General features: G+C 39.8%; 1 protein-coding gene across 5 annotated transcripts in view; it reads left to right on the top strand.

Moving 5' to 3' along the window:
- Window positions 1–17,938, top strand: part of PTPRD (protein tyrosine phosphatase receptor type D) — a 591,083-nt gene that overhangs the window by 489,368 nt on the left and 83,777 nt on the right. For all 5 annotated transcript variants that reach the window (XM_049896355.1, XM_049896354.1, XM_049896353.1 and 2 more), the window contains one exon: window positions 9,042–9,165. In XM_049896355.1, the coding sequence (XP_049752312.1) occupies window positions 9,042–9,165 (124 nt within the window). The remainder of the gene's footprint in view (window positions 1–9,041; window positions 9,166–17,938) is intronic.

Raw genomic sequence — 17,938 nt, 5'->3', positions numbered from 1 at the left:
CACATATTGATTCTGATAATACACATAACGAAATTGTCGCTTTAGGTAATTTTCTCCAGTATTTGTTATAGAATATGTTATCAGAATTTCTGATCAAACCATTAGACAACTTACAAATGTAGGGCAATTCTGTTACTTACTAAAAACTGGATAGAGGAAAAAAATACCCACTGTGTACAAACATAACCTGGTCGAATGCATTTTGTTGTCTTCTATGATGTGGTATATTTACAAATTCTGTACGTCTTTCTGCTCTTAAAGGTGGAGCAGGCCTGTTGTTGCTGTTAGGTGTCATTGAGTCAATATTTGACTCACAGCAGCCCCACGTGACAGAGTAAAACTGGCCCATCGGGTTTTCTAAGCTGTAGTGTTTGTGGGAGCAGATGGCCAGTCTTTCTTCCGCAGAGCCATGGGGTGGGTTTGAACAACCAACATTTTGCTTATCATCCAAGTGCTTAACCATTGCATCACTGGGGTTACATCCATTCGTTACTTAGCACTGAGAGTCTTGAAAAGTCCCTGTTTTAATCCCTCAACCTCTAAATGGGTGCCTAGACTAGAGGTGCTTTTAAAGGGCAAGGCTCAGTAAGTTTTTGATAACTAAATTGGTTAAAGGAAAAGAAGAGGAAAGAAGGTAGAAATATGACAGGGGGACATCATTAATAGAAAAGAGGAACAAACATAGAACAAGCAAATAGAGATCCAAGTGACATGACTGCCAAAGCTAGCCAGAGGCAAAGAGAGGGCTGGCTCCCTGTTCCCTGACTTCTTGACTTTGCTCATCACCATTCTTTGGACCCTGTCCTCACATTCCAGTTTCTGCCTCATCATTGCATTCGACCCCACTCCTGCTCTTCTCTTTGAAGTAAGTACTCATTATGCCAATTACAGGGCTTTGCTAATTGCACAAAATATAGCCCTTCCAGAATATGCAGCTATGGGTCGTTGTCAAATGGATATATATCCATTTACCATTTTCAAACTGAGAGAGAGAGAGAATACAAATGAATGAGGATGAAAAAAGGCTTCCCTGAAAAAATATGGTCCATGACAGTTGATGTTCTAGACCTCAGAAAGTACTTGAGCATCATTTGGGCAAACCACATCAAATGAGGACCAAATGAGCCTACTAGTGGGGAACTATGTGGAAAGACAGTATTTCTGTGGAAGTTGGAGTCATTGAAAGTTCAGTTCCCTGCAGAAATGATGGTTTACCCTGACCCATAGTTGTTTTTTTTTTATATATAGTTTAGCTAGCCAAGTAGCTGGTCTATTCCTTCTATATAATTAGATTTTTGTTAGATGTTTTAAAAACACACAAGAACAGGATGTATCTATCTTTTTTGTGGTTTCTCTTTGATGAGTTTCTAAAGGGAATATTTTGAGGTTTTTCTCTTAGTGGCAGTAGGCAAGAGTGGTGTTTTGTATACGTGAGTTGCGTGTTTTCTTTCTGGAGTCTTCAGGAACATAGTTAAAGGGTTTTGCTTTAAGATGATGACTTTGGCTTTATCAAAAAAGGTTATTCTCTTATCAGAGGTAATTTTACTCAATGACTATAAACTGATGGGCAAATTTATGAACACTCTTTTATTTGGGGTTCAGAATTATAAATACAGATCAACAGCCGACTCGATTTTTATTCAGAGCTTTCCTTGCACTGTGTTTCAAGAGAACAATGGAAAGGCAAGTGTGAAACAATTGAGAAGTATTCTCCAACTTGGCTGGAGGGGTGGCACAGCATGGTGGCCAGGCTCTCAGACTTGAAGGCCAAAATGCCTGGCCTCCAAACCTGTCTTCTCCGCTTACTGCTGTTTGACTCTGAGGAAGTTATTTAACATTTCTGTGTCTCAGTTTCCTAATCTACAAAACTATGACAATGATGGTAACTACTTCTTAGGGTCTATAGGGTGAAGAATTACTTTATCCAAAGAATTTGGTCTTTGTCCTTGGTCCCTAGAAGGTTACCTCTAAACTTTAGAATTTCCCAGTCGATGGGAGTGCCTTTGTTACTCATAAAGTCTCCAGAGTCCACCTGAGAGTTTATGTTAGTGAGGTAACTCTTGTTGGATGGGGCTGGCCTTACCAGAAAGACCCACCATGTGATACCGGTCCAACTTCCAGGGTAGGGAGACTAACTGGAGATTGAATTTAAACATGCGGGCAATGATTCAGTCATTCTTGCCTTTGTAATGAAATTCCAGTGAAAACTCTGGACACTGAAGCTCAAGTGAGGTCCCGGTTGATGGTTCACATGGATACACAGAGGAGGATAACATGTCCTTGGGGGCATAGAAGCTCTCTGTAGGGGACCCTCCCAGATATTGCCCTATGTGTCTCTTCTTTTGTGTGCTTTTTGCTGTAATAAAACTATAGTGGTAAGTATAGCACTTGCCTGAGTTCTATGAATCATTCTAATGAATTTTTGAGCCCAAGGAGGTAGTGGGAACCCCTGAATTTGTAGCCAGCGAGTCAGAAATGCAGGTGCCCTGGGGACCCTCAAAACTGGGGCTAGTGCCTGAACTCCTAGGCACACTTGACAGTGGAGGGTTGTGCCTTTAATGTGTGAGAGCTGACCTCATTCTGGGTGGTTAGATCAGAAGAAGAACTGCATTTGAAGTGGGTGTAGAGAAGACATTTAGAGTTGGTGTCAGAAGGCAGACATCTGGTAAGGTCTTTGTGAAGGTAAAATGAGTTAATATATGTAAAGCAAAATAAATGTTATGTGTTAGCTATTATCATTGGATATAAATATATAGCTTTTAATTTTGGCTTCTTATCAAGAATACAGTGTAGAACTTTGTGCAAAATTATAAATTCGTCTGTTACAGTAGCTTCATTTTTCACTCACGTATTTCAAGTTCTAGTTGATTACAAAAATTAGGACTTCCGTCTGTCGATTGATTACAAAAATTAGGACTTCCATCCGTCGAGTTAAAGAATACATACATGCAAATTATAAGAAATTGACAGGTGTTTATTTGAGGCTTACTCTTTTTTTTTTTTTTTAATTAAATTATTCCTTTGAACAACTTGGTCACCTTTTCCTTCATACAATAAAGCCATTGAGTTGAAGATCTCTTGCTGTTAGTATTGGAATGGTTCTGTCAGTGTTCATGAGAGTGTATCAGCTGCCAAGCATGCAGACAGGGAACCAGTGTAAAATGGCTGGGATCTTAGTAAAGTTTGGGTGTACATAGGGTTCACCGCAGAGCCTGATTTTTGCTGGTGTGTAGTATCTTTCAAGGGCCTTGCTGACTACATAGAGAAACAAAAGCAAATATGAAGTAAAATTCTTGTTTATGAATCCTGTGACAGTGTAATATGTAAGTTTTATATGGCTTATTTTAAACATCTGTGAATCAGCCTTTGGTTGAAAAAAGCTAGCTTGCTTTATTCCCAAATGGCAAAATTCCACTCTGAGGGGAGGCTGAAGAAGACCTGGCCAAGATTACATCTCGGTTGGGGACAGAGTTTCGGATTGAGTGCTAGGGAGGTGGAAGGATCCCACAGAAGGTTGTTTGGATGGACAGAACCAGAGGGTGGCAACGGGTTTGGTTTTTTGGTTTAGAGCTAGCAGAACTGTTCGGTGCAGTTGCATGGGGTAAAGCAGGCAGGTTCTAAGTGGCTAAAAATCTGCCTATCCAAAACAATTGGATGTGTGTGAAATTGAGTTTGGCCCCGTGAGCTTTGTATTTTGGGTGGGGGAGTGGCTAAATTGCTTCAGCTTACTATGAAGACGTAAACACCTTGAAGTCAATACACAGAGGCCTTCTTTGCCTCGTTTACATAACAGGAGCCTGGCTAAAATTTGACGCTAATGTGAAAATCAACTTCTGGATCACTGACGACCAGTGTTGCCCCTTTTCCCCGTTGACCATTTTAATCCTCCTGAAAAGCATTATAGCAAGAGAAGTCAGAGAGCAAGAGATACAGGCAAAGCAACTGTGTGTCATCAGTGGCTTTGAGAATTAGGGTCTTAGTCATCCCTGCTATCTTCGCCTCATTAACATGGATAATTGAAATTTGATTTCCCTCAGCCAGTTTTTTTTTTCCCCCTAAATATAAAAGATCTTATTATACCTCACCTCCTTTCAGTAGTTACTCTAATTTACTGAGTTTCCAGCTCTCAGCATTCTGACAAGCTCCTAAAATAATGGGCGATGCTGTGTGTTGTTAAAGGTTCAGCCAGATACATAGATACAGGCGAATGAGTGTTGTGTTCCACAAAGACAAGTCAGCATTATTTAATCACTGTTTGATCTGTATAAAACGAGTATAAATGTAAGCTACAGCCCATCTGTTTTATCATCCGTGGGAAGCCAGTCTCATTTTTAAAACTCGATTTCTTATGTAATTGCCCCAGAATGCCACAGTCTGATAAGCTGGGAAGAAATATTATTCGGACTGGCAAGAGAAAAGGAAGTCATGTTTAGGTGTGGCTCGTACCAGGGGCGTATTATCCAATAGGCTAGGTAAGCTTACTGCTTTCCTTGCTTACTAGATCATCTGCAGTGAACAACTGCATGTGGGTTTCACCACATCTCTGATTACCTGTAGTGATCTTTGATGCGGTGAAACCCATGTGAAATTTTTCGCTACGGATTAGTAAGGAAGCATAAGTAAGCCTGTGCTTACCTTGCTTATTGGGTCCTCTGCCCCTGTGAGGGAGTGTAAATTTGAAGAGGCTTGGATTCTGTAGAAGAGTGCTGTGGGGTTGGGAGAGAGACAGATGCCAGCCATAACTATAAGCAGAATCTTTAATGTAGTGAAAAAAATGTGAAATTGTTCACTACAGGGGACCTGGTAAGCAAGGTAAGCACCGTGCTTATATGTTGCCTATTGGATAGTCTGCCCCTGGTTCATATGTTGGGCTTCTTTGTTTTGCAGTAACGTTCTGGAGAGTTAAGTAGCCTTGTGGCTTAGTAATTAGCAGTGGGTAATTATCGGCTGGTGACATTGGTGGCTCAGTGGTAGAATCCTTGCCTTCCATGTGGGTTTGATTCCCAGCCAGTGTACTTCATTCGTAGTCATCACCCATCTGTCAGTAGAGGCTTGTGTGTTGCTGTGATGCTGAGCAAGTTTCAGTGGAGCTTCCAGACTAAGACAGACTAGTAACAAAGGCCTGGTGATTTACTTCTAAAAATCAGCCAGTGAAAACCCTATCGATAACAAAGATCTGATTCACGATGAATCATGGGGATGGCACAGAGTCAGGCAGCGTTTCATCTCATCATCGTGAGTGGCATCGCCATGAGTTGGGGCCAACTCCAATGCAGCTGATATCAACAGTTATCAGCTAGGCTTTAGAATCACTCGGGCCTGGGTTTGAGGACGATTTTGTGAGTCTAGCTGTGTGAGCATAGCCTTATAATTACTTACCCACCAAGTAGTCAAGTGGCTGGCACGTAGAAGACCCTCAGTGCGATTTATTGAATTAAGAACTTAATCTTTCTTTACTTCAATTTCCTACCCTGCAAAATGGAGAAAGCAACAATACCTACCTCATAACAGCTATGAAAATGCAATGGGTTACTGCCTGTAAAGCATAACAACCTGGCAGCTTTTATTATAATTATCCCGTTACTTAGGTTACTTACGGGTCTTCTTCTCAGGGACCATACTTTATGCCTAAGCGTATAAACATATGTGGCTCACAACTCAGGTTTCCATTACCATTTTTTAACCTCTTCAATGTAAGTATCAGATAAATCATGCAGAAGGCTGAGAATATGTGACAAGAGCAGAAATGGACAGGAGTTAACCATGTCTTTGAGTTTGAAAGATGCAATTCCATTACTCTAATTAGATACTGGCAATTTTATACATCTGTGGGTGATCATACTCTGAGTAAAACAAGGCCATCAGAGGGAGTAATATCTTCCAATCAAAACAGTATACATCAGTGAACTTAGTAGCTCCTTGGGATATTTTAGAGAGTGGCATCTAAGAAGCTTATGCACCCAGTAATGCTCAAGTGTAAAGTAGAATACCAGTGGTAATTATAATTTCAGGATTGCACACTTAATTACTAAGCCATATGTTAATGAGCATTAAGTGATAAGGTTTTGGTATACTGTGCGTTGTAGCTTCCATTTATTTTCTAGCTCCCATGATATAGAGGAATTATGTCATGATGTTTCTTTATGAACTTCTTTTAACAACATTTCATTCATCCATTTATTCAATCATTTAATAAGCACCCGTTGAACCATTTTTTGAGCCAGGTGTTATTGTTAGCTGTGGTGGAGGCAGCCACGACTTAAGGTGACCCCATATATAACAGGATCAGACCATCGTGATCCATGGGGTTTTCATAGGTTGATGTTTGGAATTAGATCACCAGGCCTTTCTTCTTAGTCTAGAAGCTCCAGTGATACCTGTTTAGCTTTACAGCGACACACAGACCCCCCACTGACAGACAAGTAGTGGCTAGGCTGAACTGCATTGGCCAGGAATCAAACCCGGGTCTCCTACATGGCAGGTGAGAGTTCTACAACTGAACCACCATTGCCTGGAGCCAGGACTAGTATAGGTGTAAAGACCCACTAAAGCTGCCTAGGTAGGGCTATAGCTAAGGAATTTAGAATTTAATCTGCAGTTCGCAAAGAACTAGTGGAAGGTCTTAACCAGGGGCCTAAGCTGTACAGTGTTTTAAAAAGAAGATTTGGGCAGCGGTATGAAGAATGGATTATAGTGGGGAGAGACGATACAAGGGAGACCAATCAGGAAGCAGATAATGAAGGTCTGAATTTGGGGAGTGGCAATGACATTGTAGATTTAGAACTGATTTGAGGCATTTTAAGGCAGGTCTTGGTCAGGGTGGAGCTGCTCTGTGTGGAGAAGGTCAAGGTTGACTTGAAGGCTTCCATCCTGAGCATCTGAATGTTATGACTGCCTTTAGCCCAGGGAATACTTGGAGAAGGGTACATTCCGCAGGGGCGGTGATGAGCTTCCATGGAGGGAAAAACACTAACAATATTGTTCTTTAGACTTTAAGGCATGTACAATTATTTTCCTGAATGCTGCTCAGTGATTGACTATTTTATATATAGGTTAAGAGCCAAAAAAGGTTTTATAGTCCTTATTAAATCAGAGGCAGCAATGTCTACTGCTGAGATTTTAGTGTGTTTGCAGGCTGTTCTATAGACTGTTAATAGATTGACTCTTTACACTAGTGAGTTTTACTGCCATGCTGAGCTCTGCCCCCTCTAAGAGAAAGTATATGTATCTTTAGTATTGTAATAGCTGTTGGAGATGTTTTACTTTCAAATTTTACATATACACATAAAAGCATAGATATGATACCCAGCGTCAAAAATAACTGCTAAAAAGACAATTAGTGTAATATAGTGTCCCTTTGTTCTCTTTTAGTTTCACCTGTACATAAAACTAATTTATCATTAATTATTTCTGAAAACTTCACTTTGATCATTAAAATCATGTTTATGTAAGTACTGGACTTATGTCTCCATATACCATGAAATTATAACTCTTAGAAAGGTGTCAGTATCCTATGATGGGGGGACAAAAAAGTGTTTTGATTTCCATAGCATCTCAGGAAATTAAAAAGTCCCCTACAGTTTTATGATCAAAGCCTGAATTAGTCCTCAAAATAATGGTTCTGCTTAACTGTAAAAGTGAATGTGTAAATTATTTTATATCTCTGCAATATTTGTTTTAGTTGTTGAATAATTTCAGTTGAACGGAAGTATCAAATGAAGGCATTAGAAGTCAGAAAAAATAAGTTTAAAGTAAGTTATAAAAATAAACAAAGCCTATAACATAATAAGGAGCCCTGGTGGTACAATGATCAAGCACTCAGTTGCTAACCGAGAGGTCAGTGGTTTAAACCCACCAGCAGCTCTAAGGGAGAAAAGACCTGGCCATCTGCTCCCTTCAAGATAAAAAAAAAAAAAAAACCTGTTGCCATTAAGTCGATTCCGACTCATAGCAATCCTACAGGACAGAGTAGAACTGCCCCATAGGGTTTCCAGGGAGCGGCTGTTGGATTTGAACTGACAACCTTTTGGTTAGCAGCCAAGCTTATAACCACTGTGCCACCAGGGCTCCCCCCTTGAACATTACAGCCTAGCAAATCCTATGGGGCAGTTCTGCTCTGTGGTATAGGGTCTTTATGAGTTGGCCACAACAGCAACAATGTCAACATAATAAACACATAATAATAACAGAAAACACAGTGAAAAATAGAAAAACAATTAGGCCCTGCATGCATTATTACGGAAACCCTGGTGGTGTAGTGGTTAAGAGCTACAACTGCTAACCAAAAGTTTGGCAGTTTGAATCCACCAGGCGCTCCTTGGAAACTCTACGGGGCAGCTCTACTTTGTCCTGTAGGGTCGCTGTAAATCAGAACCAACTCCACGGCAACGGGGTGGGGATGCATTATTGCTATTCTAGGGTGATTATTAGATTTAACTGACTTTACTGTTTCTTTACTATTATTTTTAATGGATCGGATGGTACAAATTGCCTTGTGTTACGGTTGTGCTATGTTATAGGGAAACAAGTGAAATCTAAGTTGCCATCAATAAGTGAACATGTAGGTGAAGAGAGAAAAGTAAAACCAGTGCCCGGGGAAGCCAGTGAAAGACCAATCACCTTAAAGACTGGGGTGACTAGTTAGGTCTAGATAGCAAAGAATAGGGAAGAGTGATCAAGATAAACAAATGTTCACAGAACTGGAAGGGATATAGAACCGAGATAACTTGTAAACTACAGCAGCAGAGAGGGAAATGGAAAAGCAAAAAATAAAAACCTACCCTTCCAATATTAACAGAACACCTCTATTGATTTTTCTTTCCCATTTGAATCAATGTTGATGACTATCGCTGTTTCTTACTATGATTCATCATTTCACGTTGTGCTGGTTCTATTAATGTTCGGCTTCACAGCCAGGGTCATCACGATGAAGTATGGCTTCAGACTTTTCTTTTTAAATCATGTTTGTTACTTGGGATAAATACCTATAATCTGGTGTAATTTAGTATTGATATTGTGTGTGTGCTGTTTTTCTTTTAAAGTCAATTGACCCTGGCCAGCAGTTCACTTGGGAACATTCAAACTTGGAAGTAAACAAACCAAAGAATAGATATGCAAATGTAATCGCATATGATCATTCCCGGGTTCTCCTATCAGCAATAGAAGGTAAGGAAATGCAGACATTATTCATTCCCTTATTTTCATTGGTTTAAGTATGTGCATGAAAATTTAGTTTTAGGGAGGTTATAAGCCATCTATGAAAACAGTTACTTAAAATTTCAGGCATAGCTCGCTCTTATTCTTTCACACATACATACTGTGCACACACACACGCACCATGCCCAAACACACCCACTCATCATGCTCAGACACACGATACCCTCGACACCATACAGCACAAGACTATACCTCCCTGCCTTCTCACATCTGCCCTAGATGGAAGACTCGGTAATGTATTTGGTATTTACTTAAACGAAGTAAATCGGTGTTGTCCGTTTTACTGATGGCTACTAATGTTTGTGAGTGACCGTGTGGTTGTTAGCAGTTGCCCATAAATTAACTGGTTACTTTTGCTTTAAGGGAGGGGGGAGGTTTGTCTGTTTTAGGTAAATCTGGATATCCACTAGGGACATCTAAAGGTTAAGAGTTGGTGACATGATGATTCATATAAATTAACCCAGTACCCAGTGCCATCGAGTCGATTCCAATTCATAGCGACCCTATAGGACAGAGTAGAACTGCCCCACAGAGTTTCCAAGGAGCGCCTGGAGGATTAGAACTGCCGACCGTCTGGTTAGCAGCTGTAGCACTTAACATTAAGCACATTGAAACTGTCCAGTGCATCTAATGGGTGGACTACTTGGTAATCCATCTGTCACAATTATACTAAGGAATGTTTTCCAGAAGGGAATGGTTGCCCCTAGAAGATGTGGGTTACTCTCCAAATATACCTTTGTCGTTGTTGAGTGCCATCAAATCCACTCTAACTCATAGCGACCCTCTCAGACAGAGTAGAACTGCCCCATAGGGTTTGCTAAGCTGTAATCTTTACAGGGGAGCTCTGGTGGCACAGTGGTTAAGAGCTAGGTTGCTAATCAAACGGTCAGCAGTTCAAATCCACCAGCTGCTCCTTGGAAACCCTATGGGGCAGTTCTGCTTTGTCCTATAGGGTGGTTATGAGTTGGAATCGACTTGGTGGTAGTAGGTTTTAATCTTTATAGGAACAGATTGCCATGTCTTTTCTCCCACAGAGCTGCTGCTGGGTTCGAACCTTTGACCTTTCTGTTAACAGCTGAGTGTTTAACCACTGTACCACCAGGGCTCCTTCAAATATACCTAAACAAACCAAACTCTTTCCTGTCCAGTAGATTCTGACTCATAGTGACCCTATAGGACAGAGTAGAACTGCCCTATAGGGTTCCCAAGACTGTAATCTTTAGGGAAGCCAACTGTCACACCTTTCTCCCTTGGAGCTGCTGGTAGGTTCAAACCACCAATTATTCAGTTAGCAACCAAACGCTTTAACCGCTACACCACCAGGGCTCCTTCAGGTTTCCCTTAAAGACTCATGAGGGTACTTAACATTCATCCTTTCCCAATAAGTCCCCCACACATAGCATATTAAAAGCAACTGGGAGCTCAAGTGCAACAGTCAGCAATTCATTAGTCTTATTGGCTACTGTGGCACAGCGGGTTGCTGTCCTTAGAAAGTGCTTTACGATGTCACTTCAGTCATTCCTTGTATCCTAATAACTAACCTGGAAACCGTCAGCTGCCACATACCACATGGGGTTCACTGTTTACCCTCTTCCAGATGTTTTAGAAAACATCAAATAATACTAGCTCCAAACCCAGTCCCTTTTAGAACCTTACAGTTGAGACATTTCCATCTCTGGTTGTTCAAGTGTCTCTCTGTTTTTTCTGATTCCAGACTCTATAATGACTACCACTTTTTCTTGTAACTCTGACAGATTCCTACCTGTCACCTCAGCATCCAAAGTGCATTTGAAAGTGAAACTCTATTCAAAAGCTTTCTCAGTACACATCTGTCTTACTGTCTTAGGCTTCTTGAGAGAAACTGAGCCAGGAAGATACATACATATGTATATACATACATATATATATTTTTTAAAAATACCATGGACTGACAAAAGAATGAACAAATATGTCTTTGGGAGAAATACAGCCAGGATGCTCTTTATACGCCAGAATGGCAAGACTTCATCTTACTTACTTAGGACATGTTATCCGGAGGGACCAGTCCCTAAAGAAGGACATCATGTAGAGGGTCAGCAAAAAGAGGAAGACCCTCAAGGAGATGGATTGACACAGTGGCTGCAACAGTGGGCTCAAACATAGCAACGATTTTGAGGATGGTACAGGACTGGACAGTGTTTTGTTGTCACTGTGAGTTAAAACTGACTCTATGGTACCTAAAAACAACAGCATAGAGAAAGAAACAGAGAAATTTAAAGAATTCATTCAAATGCCTGTGGGGGGTGCAGGCAAGCCCAAAATCTGTAGCTCAAGAGACAAGCTAGATATTCTGCAGTCTCGTGTTCCAAAATCCATAGGTCAAGCGATGGGAAAAGTGGAAGGTTCTGGCAAGATGTCTGTCTATAATCTGGAGGCAGGATACACCCTAGGGAAAACTTCACTTTTGCTTTTAAGGCTTTCAACCGATTGGTTGAGGCTCACCTACGTTATGGAAGGTCATCTGCTGTACTCAAAGCTGACTGATTTAATCACATTTACTACTTCTTAACAGCAACTAGAGTAGTGTGTGACCAAACAACTGGGCACCTTAGCCTAGCCAAGTTGATACATAAAATTAACTATCGTAGCACCCAAAGTCAGCCCATTCCTCTACTTCTAGTCTTTTGGGAAGAAAATCTATCCTTGAGCATTTGAGCAAGCTACAAAGGAAAAAGACTATACCTTCTTTCAGTCCCCTTGCTTCAAAATGGTGTTGTGTGACATGGGTATATTTTACAAAATGCTCACACGTAATTTTTCTTTTCATGTTGGAAAATGTTATAATTGCTTTTTTGAGATACTTAAAGATACTAGGTGTCCAAGAGTTAACCTTTTTGAATACTAAAAAAATAAATTGACTCCTCATCAGAGTTTCACCAATGCAGGCAGGATAGTGTCAAATAGGTACTTGCCTCCTTTTAAGCCGTTTTCAAAATGTATTTGGTATATGTGGATGAGAAGCACATAGGATTTTCATTTTATCTTTTGATTTCTAATTTTAAAATGTAAAAAATGTATGTATTTGTGTATATATATATATATATATGATTCTGGTTTCTAAAATCATCTTAGTTAATAAGAAACTAAACCAAGTCACAAGTAGGGAAGAGAAACCTTTTTTTCTGCTAGTGAAGCAATATATAGAATAAAATAAATGAAAGTAAGGTAAGAATCTCTGTCGTGATCTTGCCTGGAGAGCTTGTCAGTCTGACTTTGCTATATCGTGTGATATGGTTTCTACTCAGAATTAGGTCATTCAGTACTACCACTTCCTATACTTGACCACTTTGCCATTGTTTTTCTTAACCTATTATTTTCTACCATCTTAAAAAAAAAATTTTTTTTTTTTTAACGGTAAAGTGTGTCAAAGGACAAAGACTATACCTCCTCATACTTTTATTATGATAGTTGGAAACTACATTTCATTCCTATGCTATTTTTATGGTACAAAAGCCAAAGTACTTGAATCAAACTAAAACCTACCCTTATATAGCTCTGTGGCCACAAATACACTCTAAATCTAAAGCTGACCTAGAAACCAAAAGTCTTTCAGTTTTAAGTGTTATGCAAAAGGTTAGAAGCATTTAATTGAAGTTTATGGGCTATGTAAGAGCTTTAGTCTAGATTACAACCGTGAATAGCACTTTATCCTGGAGTAAGCCCTAAGCAGCAGTTGTTTAAGGGGGAAGTCGATCATCTTGTATCTTAAGCACAGAAGAAGACATGCTGGCAAGTGAAGCCACAGAACCACTAACTGAGTTTTCTCCTATAAAAGGAGCTTTGATAACACAGGGCCATTTTTTTTCAAACATATTAAAATGCTAAGTGATGTCATGCACAATTTATATAAAATAGTGTGCTTGCTTTGGTTCCTCCGATAGCACTAACTTAAATGTCTTTGGTTGAGATTTTTACTTTGAGTGTCTTTGTCTTTATTCTTTTCTCAGTGTTGCTACGTACTTTCTTCATATTACTTTGCAATGATATGACAGAGCACTGGAGAACAAACTGGAAGCTTCCACAGAGATTCATATTGTCTTTATCCTTGTTTAACAGAGCAAAACTGTTACCCTACTACTGTGAAGAGATAACAGGGGAAAAAATAAGAACGATTGGGAATTGTGTCCAGGCACTAATGTGCTGACTGATCTTCTTGAAGATTGTGACACTTTTTCTAAATCACAGCCATTTTATGTATGCTGAAGAAAATGCAGAATAAATTAAAGAGAGTCTTAATTTAAAAAATGCTTTCTATTTTTAAATTATAGGGTAAGCAGTATGAAAGATACAATTGAATTTTTGACCAATTCAATTACTATTGGGTTCCCCTCCATGTGTAAGTAGTTGTTTAGGGAAAATAGAAATTTCTGGAAAAGTGATGGGATTTATTTTAATGACCTAAGATAAATATCTTCAAATAATGAGTAAATGGAAGGCAATAGTTGTATGTGCATAAACACAGTGTTTAATGATATGCTTAATCTTGTAAAATCCAGAGTTCTTAAGGAAGTATAACTTCATCAAAGAGGAAAAGAGAAACGGACAAACTGTAAGACCAAGAACAAGGAAATCAGGATTTGGGCTGTAAACTCTGTCACTAACTAGCATATGTAACTTTGACTTCTCTGAATATCAGTTTCTTCACCTGTAAGCTTTTGACTTCACTTTCGACTTCTAAGAGTCATTTCTCTGTAATTTGCATATCAATTATCCATTGTACACAATAGTGTGACAAATCAACAATATAAGTACTACTACCTGTGTTGGTTCCTGTGTTCCTGTGTTAGAGATGAGAAATTGATGTCAGAGAAGCAACTGGCCCAGATTCCCAGTTAATCTGTCAGTTTTTTGTACTGTAGGGGCTTGCGTGTTGCTGTGATGCTGGAAGCTATGCTACCGGTATTCAGATACCAGCAGGGTCACCAATGCCAGACAGGTTTCAGCTGAGCTTCCAGACTAAGACAGACTGGGAAGAAGGACCCAGCTGTCTACTTCTGAAAAGAATTAGCCAGTGAAAACCTTACCAATACCAGTGGAGCATTGTATATATATACTGCCAGAAGATGAGCCCCCCCAGGTTGGAAGGCACTCAAAAGACGGCTGGGGAAGAGCTGCCTCCTCAAAGTAGAGTCAACCTTAATGATGTGGATGGAGTCAAGGTTTCGGACACCTTCATTTGCTGATGTGGTAAGACTCAAAATGAGAGGAAACAGCTGCAAACATCCATTAATAATCGGAACGTGGAATATACAAAGTATGCATCTAGAAAAATTGGAAATCATCAAAAATGAAATGGGACACATAAACATCTGTATCCTAGGCATTAGTGAGCTGAAATGGACTGATATTGGCCATTTTGAATCAGACAGTTATATGGTCTACCATGCCAGGAATGACAACTTGAAGAGGAGTGGCATTGTATTCATCATCAAAAAGTACATTTCAAGGACTATCCTGAAGTACAACACTGCCAGTGATAGGATAACATCCATACACCTACAAGAAAGACCAGTTAATATGACTAGTATCTGAATTTACGCACCAACTGCCAAGGCCAAAGATGAAGAAATTGAAGATTTTTACCAGCTTCTGCAGTCTGAAATTGATCGAACATGCAGTAAGGATGGATGTGATTGGAATACGAAAGTTAGAGACAAAGAAGTAGTATCGGTAGTTGGAAAATATGGCCTTGGCGATAGAAATGATGCCGGAGATCGCATGATAGAATTTTGTAAGACCAAGGACATCTTCGTTGCAAATACCTTTTTCACTGACATAAGCAGTGACTATACACGTGGACCTCATCAGATGGAATACACAGGAATCAAATCAACTACATCTGTGCAAAGAGATGAAGTAAAAGTTCGATATCATCAGTCAGAACAAGGCCAGCAGCCAACTGCAGAAGAGACCATCAATTGCTCATATGCAAGTTCACGTTGAAACTGAAGAAAATTAAAACAAGCCCATGAGAGCCAAAGTATGACCTTGAGTATATCCCATCTGAATTTAGAGACCATCTCAAGAATACATTTGACTCATTGAATACTAATGACCAAAGACCAGATGAGTTGTGGAATGACATCAAGGACATCATTAAAAAGACAGAAAAGAAAGAGGAGACCAAAATGGATGTCAAAAAAGACTCTGAAACTTGCCCTTGAGCATTGAGTAGCTAAAGCAAAAGGAAGAAATGATGAAGTAAAAGAACTGAGCAGAAGATTTCAAAGGGCAACTGGAGAAGACAAAGTAGGTATTATAATGACACATGCAAAGAGCTGGAGATGGAAAACCAAAAGGGAGGAATACACTCGGCATTTCTCAAGCTGAAAGAATTGAAGAAGAAATTCAAGCCTCAAGTTGCGATAGTGAAGGATTCTATGGGGAAAATATTAAATGTCGCAGGAAGCATCAAAAGAAGATGGAAGGAGTACACAGAGTCAGTATGCCAAAAAGAATTGGTCAACGTTCAGCCATTTCAAGAGGTAGCATATGGCCAGGAACTGATGGTACTGAAGGAAGAAGTCCAAGCTGCGCTGAAAGCATTGGCAAAAAACTAAGGCTCCAGGAATTGACAGAATATCAATGGAGATGTTTCAACAAACGGATACAGCGCTGGACGTGCTCACTTGTCTATGCCAAGAAATATGGAAGACAGCTACCTGGCCAACTGATTGGAAGAGATCCATCCATGTTTATGCCTATTCCCAAGAAAGGTGATCCAACCAAATGTGGAAATTATTGAACAATATTATCAATATCACATGCAAGTAAAATGTTGCTGAAGATCATTCAAAAGCAGCTGCGGCAGTATATTGACAGGGAACTGCCAGAAATTCAGTCCAGATTATAAGAGGATATGGAATCAGGGATATCATTGCTGATGTCACATGGATCTTGGCTGAAAGCAGAGAATACAAGAAAGATGTTTACCTGTGTTTTATTGAGTAGGCAAAGGCATTCCACTGTGTGGATCATAACAAAATATGGATAACATTGAGAAGAATGGGAATTCCGGAACATTTAATTGTGCTCATGAGGAACATGTACAAAGATCAGGAGGCAGTCGTTCAAACAGAAGAAGGGGATATTGCGTGGTTTAAAGTCAGGAAAGATGTGTGTCAGGGTTGTATCCTTTCACCCTACCAATTCAGGCTGTATGCTGAGCAAATAATCTGAGAAGCTGGAGTATGTGAAGAAGATTAAGGCATCAGGATTGGAGGAAGACTCATTAAAAACCTGTATTATGCAGATGACCAGCATTGCTTGCTGAAAGTGAAGAGGACTTGAAGCACTTACTAATGAAGATCAGAGACCACAGCCTTCAGTATGGATTACATCAGCACATAAAGAAAACAAAAATCCTCAAAACTGGACCAATAAGCAACATCATGATAAATGGAGAACAACTGAAGTTGTCAAGGATTTCATTTTACTTGGATCCATAGTCAACACCCCCGGAAGCAGCAGTCAAGAAATCAAAAGATGCATTGCATTGGGTAAATCTGCTGCAAACTACCTCTTTAAAGTGTTGAAAAGCAAAGATATCACCTTGTAGACTAAGGTGCACCTGACCCAAGTCATGGTATTTTCAATCGCATCGTATGCATGTGAAAGCTGGGCAATGAATAAGAAAGACAGAAGAAGAATTGATGCCTTTGAATTGTGTTGGCGAAGCATATTGAATATACTGTGGACTGCCAAAAGAACGAACAAATCTGTCTTGGAACAAGTACAACCAGAATGCTCCTTGGAAGCAAGGATGGCAAGACTATGTCTTACATACTTCGGATATGTTGTCAGGAGAGATCAGTCCCTGGAGAAGGACATTATGCCTGGGGAAGTATAGGGTCAGCAAAATAGAGGAAGACCCTCAAGGAAATGGATTGACACAGTGGCTGCAACAGTGGACTCAAGCATAACGACAATTGTGGGCATGATGCAGGACTGGGCGGTGCTTCATTCTGCTGTATGTAAGTCGCTATGAGTTGGAAGCGAATCAAAGGCACCTTAACAGTGACTCGTAAAAATCCAGTTCATCCGATTCCTCAACCAGGGCTTTATTGGCCCACATCAGTAACACTGTTTTTCTGCTGATGACTAAGGAATTTACCAGGTATGGGAAGCCCAGCCCAGTCATATCTTTTTGTCTAAAAATCCATTTTATCATTTGGCATCAGCCTGTGGATAACATAAACGTTACGTGTTAATATTTCATTTCCTATTTTACAGCATTGCTTACCTAAGGTGGTGACACAATATGGGAAATTGTCAGTGATTCAAATGCATGATAGTCATAACATTGCAGAAGTGAGGTTAAGTGCATCTGTGCTAAATGATTCCACAGGTGATTATCTTCAGGATAGTATCAGTTAGTTGCTGCTTAATTATTGAAATGCCTAGTAACTCATAAAAGTTAGATCTAATTATTCCATTCCTAGATACTTAAGAGCTTTTTGTAAAATGTAATTTTCACTTTTACCAGTACATTAAAAAAAAAAAAAAAAAAACAGTTGGCCATCAAGTCGATTTCAACTCATGGTGACCCCAGATGTGTCAGTAGAACTGTGCTTCAAAGGATTTTCAATGGCTGTGATTTTTTGAAAGTAGATCAGCAGGTCTTTCTTCGAAGACACCTCTGGCTGTTGTTGTTAGGTGCCATCAAGTCACTTCCGACTCATAG

Source organism: Elephas maximus, chromosome 9 (genome assembly GCF_024166365.1).
Source record: "Elephas maximus indicus isolate mEleMax1 chromosome 9, mEleMax1 primary haplotype, whole genome shotgun sequence".
Taxonomy (NCBI): domain Eukaryota; kingdom Metazoa; phylum Chordata; class Mammalia; order Proboscidea; family Elephantidae; genus Elephas; species Elephas maximus.
The sequence above is the reverse complement of the archived record's forward strand: the minus strand, read 5'-3'. Positions and strand labels throughout refer to the sequence as shown.